The sequence below is a fragment of the Triticum aestivum genome, chromosome 5D, assembly GCF_018294505.1.
Source record: "Triticum aestivum cultivar Chinese Spring chromosome 5D, IWGSC CS RefSeq v2.1, whole genome shotgun sequence".
NCBI lineage: Eukaryota > Viridiplantae > Streptophyta > Magnoliopsida > Poales > Poaceae > Triticum > Triticum aestivum.
In genome coordinates this window covers 549,938,427-549,947,267 of record NC_057808.1, presented here as the reverse complement: position 1 = coordinate 549,947,267, position 8,841 = coordinate 549,938,427, and the positions used below count along the sequence as shown (strand labels likewise).

At 51.0% G+C, this 8,841-nt stretch overlaps 1 protein-coding gene across 1 annotated transcript; it reads right to left on the bottom strand.

Annotated features, from left to right (window-relative positions):
• Positions 1-531: 531 nt before the first annotated feature.
• LOC123126149 (uncharacterized) lies at positions 532-1,305 on the bottom strand. Its single transcript, XM_044546541.1, has one exon. The coding sequence runs from the start codon at positions 1,254-1,256 to the stop codon at positions 708-710; it is 549 nt and encodes a 182-aa protein (XP_044402476.1). The 5' UTR covers positions 1,257-1,305; the 3' UTR covers positions 532-707.
• Between the last annotated feature and the right edge of the window lie 7,536 nt (positions 1,306-8,841).

The window sequence follows — 8,841 nt, the reverse complement described above, 5'->3', positions numbered from 1 at the left end:
CCCAACACTGGTTGATGGAAATCTTTGTTGCCTCCGTAGTGAAGCAAGAATGTTGTACTAAGACTTTACTATTTTCATTATAGTGCGATATTTTTGGGGCATCACTAAGCAATGTCAACAAATATGTGAAGAGATACTCGCGACCAGGTGGATATTTCTGTGATTTAAATTGCACACACCTACAGTACACTTACGAATTCCTTTCACGGTTATTTTTTGCACAACACATCTTTTCATGTTGTTTCTCATGCGGCAGTGTGGAAGATTTCAAAGAGTTTACTGATGTCACCATGTCTGGCAGTCGGTCGTGGGAGGAGTAGGAGGGGGAAGGGTCTTGAGCTATTGGGTCCAGAAAGTATGTTTTTTTACTTCTTCTCCCATTGCAACGCACGGGCGCATCAAGCAACAAACTTGGTGAATATGTAACCCATATGTATCACAGTTCCAAAACCAATTGTGTATCTTGACGTCATCGTGGTCACCAGGAGTAATTCTAGAGATATAATATCAATGCATCAAGCACAAACATGATGAGTATGTAACCTATCATATAAAAGCATCCAGAAATTCTTCAGTAAATTGCGTACATGTCCAACAATTATTGGAAGAACAGCCTGGATAAAAACTAGCCTCATGCGCCTCAATCAGATCATAACTCGTACTGAACAAAAGGTTACCACGAGCTCAAAAATCTAAACCACCAATTATTAATTACCCAAAGACAAGGTCTGTGCCTTGTCGACGATTGCTTCTTCCTTCTTCACCCCCTCGGCAGCCGTGGAGGAAGTAGCCTGCTCAACCACTACCCAATCAGTGTCCGGGGAGGGAGCGGATTCCTCACTGTTCTTGTTTGTATCGGCGGTGGCAGCACCAATGGCGGCTTCGGCTTGATCGGAGACGGTCCGCTCAGCCTGTAGCACGGGGGCGTAGTAGTCGGCGTGGGCGTCCATGCACTTCTTGAGGTTGGTGGTGGCTTGGAAGCAGCGCTCGACCATGTCGGAGCCCTCCTTCTCCGCCGCCTGCACGCACTCCTCCCACGACACGAACGCCTCCTTGCAACCTCCGGCTTTCATGTACAGGCAGAACCCGCACTCCCCTTTTTCCTCCCCATCCGCCGGCTCTGTCTCGACCACCGCTTCTACCGCCGCAGCCTCCGGGGGCGCCTCCTCTCGGCTGCCTCCGGCGCTGGACGACTCCCCAACAACGACGATGTGGGGCTCGTCGGCGGGATCGACTTCGGACGCTACCGACGCCATTGCAGAATTTCTCGCACGAGATTTGGTGGATTTGGTGGGTAAAAGAAGCGTTTTGGGAGTCTCCGGGCGGTGGGCTCTGCTTTTTGTGGAGGAAGAAGTAGAGTTTGTCACGGTGACGGTGCCGCCGCCGCCGCTTGGTGAGAGAGTAGTCCTCGGACACGGAGAGGGGGTCTTTAGTTTTTTTTTTTTAGCAACAGAGCCCCGCCAATAGGTATCGGCCCGTTTAACCCCAGCCTAATAGGTAGGACTAGGAGTAGGCAATAAGCTTTACTCAAAAAAAAAAGTAGGCAATAAGGAAATTACCCAGAAGAGCGACCGAACACTGAGTCACTGACACACCACATCACCAAGCTGGAATTGTCGTGGGATTGGCGACCCTGCGACAGTCCATGAGCTCCGCGATCTCGTGGAGGCTAGTGCGCCGTCGGTTCTTTGCATTGTGGAGACTCAATTAGCAAAAAATCGAGTGGAAGGTTTGGCGGTCTCTTTAGGTTTTCAAAACAGCTTTGCAGTAGCTAGTACTGGTCGTAGTGGTGGTCTTTGTATTTTTTGGAAGGCGGATGTTAATTTGGTAATAAAGAATTTCTCGCAGTATCACATAGACTCCTGGGTATCTGAACTAGGGTCTGAGCAATGGCGCCTCACATGCTTTTATGGAGAGGCAAACCAGAGCCTGAGGTACAAAACATGGGATACCATGAAAAGGTTGAGGGGAGAAAGCACACTACCTTGGCTCTGCATGGGCGATTTCAATGAGATACTTCGCCAGGAGGAGCAGATGGGCCCTAACCCGCGAGATAGCGCTCAAATGGAGGGGTTTAGGGAAGCGGTGGATGTATGTGAGCTGGCGGATTTGGGCTATACTGGCTTAGACTGGACTTTCGAGAAACGTGTTACAGGAGGCCAGTTTTGTAGGGTCCGGTTGGACCGGGCTCTAGCTTCGGCAAGTTGGTCGAACATGTTCCCGTTTGCACGAGTGGAGCATTTAACAGCAGTTAAGAGTGATCATAGCCCTATCCTGCTTATGAATGAGATGGAAGCTGGGAACCAGCGCATCGCAGTGAAGAAACCTTTTCGCTATGAATGTGTCTGAGAGAGAGATGGTCGTTTCAAGGACGTTGTGGAAGCTGCATGGAATGGCGATGGACCTGCCTCGTCGGTGACGGAGTTGGCCAACAAACTACAGTCGGTGGCCACTTCTCTTTCGAGGTGGGGACGGAGCTCTTTTGGATCTGTTCGGCAGGAGCAAAGATTGCTTCGACGGAAACTTGCTATGCTGCGTGCAGATCCGATGAGAACTGGACCAAGCGAGGAGGAACGCAAGGTCGAGGAGCGCATGGTTGAACTGGCGTACACAGAGGAAATTATGGCGAGACAGCGATCACGCATCACATGGCTGTCCGAGGGTGATAGTAACACCAAGTTCTTCCAGAGGAAGGCAAGTGCTAGGCGGGCGAAAAACAGCATAACCCAACTTGATCATGCTGATGGGACTACTTGCACGGATCCGGCGGAACTGGCAAATATGGCTACGGCATTTTATTCAAATCTCTATACGTCGGAAGGAACAATAGGTATGGAAGAGGTGTTATCGCACATACCGATGAGGGTGGATGGTAATATGAACGCCCGCCTAAATGCCACTTATAGTAATGATGAGGTTAAGGAAGCTCTCTTTCAAATGTTTCCAACTAAGGCACCGGGGCCGGACGGTTTTCCTGCACATTTTTTTCAGAAGCATTGGGACTTATGTGGTGATGAAGTTACGAGGATGATCATGAGAGTGCTTGATGGTGTGGACTCACCGGAGGAGATAAATAACACGTTCATCGTTTTAGTTCCAAAGATAGCAAGTCCAAAGGTTTTAGGACAGTTTCGGCCGATAAGCCTTTGTAATGTGATCTACAAGATCGCTTCAAAGGTCTTAGCTAACAGGCTGAAATTAATCCTCCCCGAGATCATTTCCGAAGAGCTGTAATGCTCAAGATGGGTTTTAGCCCCTGCTTCACTGACACAGTTATGAGATGTGTGACGTCCGTATCCTTTTCGGTTCTTTTTAATGGAAGGAGTCTGGATGGTTTCAAGCCTTCTCGGGGTTTGCACCAGGGCGATCCGAGCTCGCCATATTTGTTCTTGTTAGCAGCTGAAGGGCTTTCGTGCTTGCTGAAAGCTGGTGCAGGAGTACGGGGGATCACAGTTGCACCGAATGCACCATCTGTTAATCATCTACTCTTTGCTGACGATAGTCTACTTTTCTTTGAAGCAAATGATGATAGTGCCACCCGGATTGATGAGCTATTGCGGATCTATTGCAACGCCTCCGGACAAAGGGTAAATATGGAGAAGTCATCCATTTTCTTCAGTAAAGGAGTACCCAACTCTGCTCGTGACTCCATAAAGAATATCCTCGCTGTCCACAATGAATCGTTGACAGAGAAATACCTGGGCTTGCCTTCGGATGTTGGGAGGGCAAAAGAAGGATCTTTTAAGTTCTTGAAAGATAGAATCTGGAAGAAGGTGCAAGGGTGGATGGAGAAGTGCTTATCAGCCGGAGGGAAAGAGGTACTTATAAAGTCTGTAGCTCAATCTATCCCAACGTACTCTATATCATGTTTCAAACTGCCACAGGGCTTGTGTGAGCATATCAATGGTATAATACGGAAGTTCTGGTGGGGAAGCAAGGATGGCCAATGAAAAACAGCGTGGGTTTCGTGGAAAACTATGTCAAAACCTAAGTTCATGGGTGGATTGGGCTTTAGGGATGTGGAGTTGTTCAATCTAGCATTACTTGCGCGCCAAGCATGGAGGTTACTACAGGATCCGGACTCGCTCAGTGCTCGTATTCTAAAAGCTAGGTACTACCCAGATTGCCACCTCTTGGATGCCACCTTGGGTGCAGGTCCGTCCCAAGTTTGGCGCTCCATACTAGAGGGAAGAGATGTTCTAGCGCAAGGGCTCATCAAACGCATTGGCTCTGGGACGCATACGAACATATGGCACGACAATTGGCTGCCGAGGGATTACAAACTCAGACCAATATGCTCACGGTCGGCCAACCCGCCAGTTCTGGTCTCGGACCTGATTGATCCCACCACTAGGTCATGGAACAAGCAGGTGCTCATGGAACATTTTATCGCTCCCGATGTTGAAGTCATCCAGAACATACCACTGAGTACCAGGGTACAGGATGATTTTTGGGCCTGGCACTACGATAAGAAGGGACTTTTTTCGGTTCGATCGGCCTACCGTATGATTTCTGTAGTCAAGGCTCAGAGGGAGGATTGGCTTGATCATTGGCCGGGACACTCAAACATTGCAGCCGATCGGAACTCTTGGTCGCAGCTGTGGAAAGTACGGGTTCCCTGCAAGATCAGTGTTTTTGTATGGAGATTAGCACATACCTCGATCTCGACGGGGCTTGTGCGACATGAGAGAAATATGGCAGATTCACCAGCATGCTCGATTTGCGGGGCAGATGAGGACACTTGGCGTCATTCACTGTTAAGCTGCTGCATGGCGCGATGCGTATGGGCATTGGGTGATGAAGAGCTCCTCGAGCATGTGATATCAAACCAGAACACCGATGCACGTCTATGACTGTTTTGGCTGTCCGAATCAACAAGCCAACGTGATTTAACTCGGGTTCTAGTGACAATGTGGGCAATTTGGTGGGCGCGCCGAAAAGCAATCCATGAGAACGAGTTTCAAAGCCCTTTGTCAACCATGAGTTTCATCAGGCGCTTCTTGGAGGATTTGGATATTGTTGAATCCCAAAAGTCGCGACCGGTGCCGCTGTCTGCTGCTCCGAGAGCACGTACATGGCTGCCGCCCGAGGGTGAAGCGGTGAAGTTTAACTGTGATGGTGCATTATCAATCCTGGGCGATAAGGGAGCGGCAGCCGTGATTTGTCGAGACAAGTCAGGGAAGTTTCTTGGAGCATCAGCACTAGTCTTTGAGGGCTTGATCGACCCGGCGAGTTTGGAGGCGCATGCGTGCAGTGAGGCACTTGCCCTTGCTCGCGATCTGAATGTGCAGGAGTTGGTGATCGCGTCTGATTGTTTAGAACTGGTCTCAAATATCAACACACAAGCATCACCCGTGTATGCACCTATTCTGCAAGATATACACATTAGCATGAACCTTTTCGCTTCAGTTATTTTTCGTTTTGAGCGTAGAGAAAATAATTTCGAGGCCCACTCGGTTGCAAAAGGAGCTGCGTCTCTGCCGGTGGGCCGCCACGTGTGGCTAGGGATCCTTCCTGATATTGCTTGTATTCCGAATGTGATGAACTTTGAATAAAATTCCCTAGTTACCTTCAAAAAAACCACATCACCAAGCTCCTCCCTCCTCCACGGCCATGGCCACCGCCGTCGCCGCCTTCCGCTCTTTCTATATAGCCTCTGTATTTACACATGTATATTGTAACGTTGTATTCCTATTATTATATATATGTGATAGGCCACTCCTAGAGGGTTGTGCCACTCATTATTGCTGCCTAACCATGGTGCAGGCACTGGACGTGGGGCTCGTTTGAAAATTTTAGAGGCGCCATCGCCTCCTTCGTCGTCATCGCCTTCCTCGTCGGCACCACCAGTCGTGCATGATGACCCTATGGCATCCTTGCATGGCCTCGGTACCCGTGCCCATGCATGACCGGTTGATGCCCCGGCACTCTCGCCAGCTTCGTCGCCCGTTCGGCCCGCCACGGCGGCCACGCCAACGACGCCTGGGCCGGTCTCGCCCGTCCCTGTCTCGTCGCCCACGATGACTGGGCCGGCCTCGCCCGTCCTCGTCTCGCCGCCCACGGCGACTGGGTCGGCCTCGCCCATTCTCGCCTTACCGTTCACGGCGACTGGGCCGGCCTCGCCCGCCCTCGCCTCGCCTACGGCGTCTGGGCCTCGATCACCCGGGCCGGCCTCTCCCGGGCTGTCTTCAGCACCATGCCACCCGGGGTCACCTGGCACTGGGACGCCTCCGTCGCCCTCGCCCAGTTCTGCTGCTGGCTCCTTTGGCGCCGCTCCATCGTCATCCTCGACGTCGCTGGCTCCTGCTGCTACTCTGCGCCCTCATACACGCAGTCGCAGTGGTATTGTTCAACCTAAGCAGCGTCATGATGGCACTGTTGCGTGGTTGGCTGCATGCATGACTGCATCGCTTGCGGATTCCTCCTCCGATCCACGCACGTATCAAGCTGCTATGCGCATTCCTCATTGGAGAGAGGCCATGGAGCAAGAGTATCAAGCTCTTATTCGCAATAAGACATGGACTCTTGTTCCTCCACCGTCACGGGTTAATGTCATTGATTCTAAGTGGATTTTCAAAGTGAAGAAGCATTCTGACGGGTCCATTGAGCGCTACAAAGCTCGTCTTGTTGCTCGTGGGTTTCAACAGTGCTATGGTCTTGACTATGAAGACACCTTCAGTCCAGTGGTCAAGCCTACTACCATCAGGCTTCTTCTCTCTCTTGCAGTTACTCGAGGTTGGTTTCTTCGTCAGCTGGATGTACAAAATGCCTTTCTCCATGGTGTGTTGGAGGAAGAGGTTTATATGAGCCAGCCTCCGGGTTTTTCTGATCCAGATCGTCCTCATCATCTCTGTTGTCTGTCCAAGGCGCTTTATGGTCTGAAGCAAGCTCCCCGTGCTTGGCATGCTCGTCTTGGCATGGCTCTTCGTGCTCATGGTTTTGCATCGTCGACTGCTGACTCATCATTGTTTCTTCTATAGAGGCATGAGGTTACTATGTACTTGTTGGTCTATGTGGATGATATTATTCTTGTTAGCTCCTCTCAATCGGCTGCTACAGCTCTTGTTCGCTCGCTTGGTACTGATTTTGCGGTCAAGGATCTTGGGAAGCTTCACTACTTCCTTGGTGTGGAGGTTACTTCTCGGGCTGATGGTCTTGTTATGACGCAGAAGAAGTACTCCCTGGATTTGTTGCAGCGAGCTGGGATGCTTGAGTGCAAACCGACGACTACACCCATATGTCTACCACTGACAAGATCACTGCTGTTGATGGTGAGCTTCTGTCTTCTGCTGATGCAACGGAGTACAGGAGTATTGTTGGTGGTCTTCAGTACTTGACGATCACACGACCGGACATCTCTTTTGCTGTCAACCGCGTTTGCCAGTATCTGCAGTCACCCCGTGACACTCATTGGTCTGCTGTTAAGCGCATCTTGCGCTACATTCGATTCATGGTGTCTCACGGCTTGCATATTCGACCGACCTCCTCTGTATGTCTCTCGACGTATTCTAATGCGGATTGGGCTGGCAGTCCGGATGACAGGCGATCTACGGGGGGTTATGCTGTATCCTTTGGCTCTAATCTGATCGTCTGGAGTGCTCGGAAACAGGCCACTGTCTCACGTAGCAGTACTGAAGCTGAGTATAAGACTGTGGCCAATGCGATTGCGGAGATTATCTGGGTACAGTCTTTGCTTCGGGAATTGGGTATACCCCAGTCACAGTCTCCTGTTCTGTGGTGTGATAACATCGGTGCTACATACCTCTCTGCAAATCCGGTATTCCATGCCCGAACGAAACACATCGAAGTTGACTATCACTTTGTGCGTGAACGTGTCTCTCAGAAGCAACTACAGATCAAGTTCATCTCTTCCAAGGATCAACTTGCAGACATCTTCACCAAGCCATTGCCTCTACCACGGTTTGAGGCTTGTCGGCGCAATCTTACCCTTCTAGATTCTTTAGGAAGTGGCTAAGATTAAGGGAGGGTGTTAGACTGTATAGCCTCTGTATTTACACGTGTATATTGTAACGTTGTATTCCATTCATTATATATATGTGATAGGCCACCCCTAGAGGGTTGTGCCGGTTCCCCAAACCTATTGTCTCACATTCCTTCACCCCACCGCCACTGCCGCCGCCATCCCTAGTCCCTACTTCTCACTTCAACCTCAACAACTTCCAGCGGCAGTGCGTCGGGCTCCGCCTATTCTCCTCCTCCCACCATCGCCACCCCATTCTCCTGCCCGCCTATGCCTCCGCCGCTTCCGGCGAAGAGTTCTCTTCTGACGGAGAATATTACTCCGAGGAGGATCCAGAGGAGTACGTGAGCGAAGAGGGAGAGGAGGCAGAACCCGAGGTCCAGGCAGTTCGCAGTTACTATCCACCGAGAAACCGGCCGGCACTTGGATAAGAGCCCGGCCGAATCTACGTCGGCAACCTACCTTACACCTTCACCGCCGCTGAGCTCACTGTAGCATTCTTCGAGGCCGGCAGCGTCGACAATGTCTAGGTGCTCTCACGCGAAATACAATATCTTCAATTTCTGTCTATCTCTCGACAGAGTCGGCGCGGCCCGGCTTGGGGTTGGAGGCGAACGAAGCCGGCAGGATGATGAGGCACGGCTTCGTGGGCGGGGTTGGGAGAAGACCCGGGAGAAGGGAGGCGGCGGCTTTGGTCATTGCTCGCTCAACGGAATACGTTGGTGATCTCTCTTGATCCAAGAAACACCAAGCGCTTTGCCTTTGAGAGAGGAGGCGCCTTGGCCGGAGAAGGAACAGACGATCTGATGGTATGGAGTTGGGTGGGTGCGTGCGTATATATAGACATCTCCCGCAGTGAC

What these genes read in the sequence shown, in the direction of transcription:
- LOC123126149 (XM_044546541.1), bottom strand. Translation starts at nt 1,256, where the DNA reads ATGGCGTCGGTAGCGTCCGAAGTCGATCCCGCCGACGAGCCCCACATC.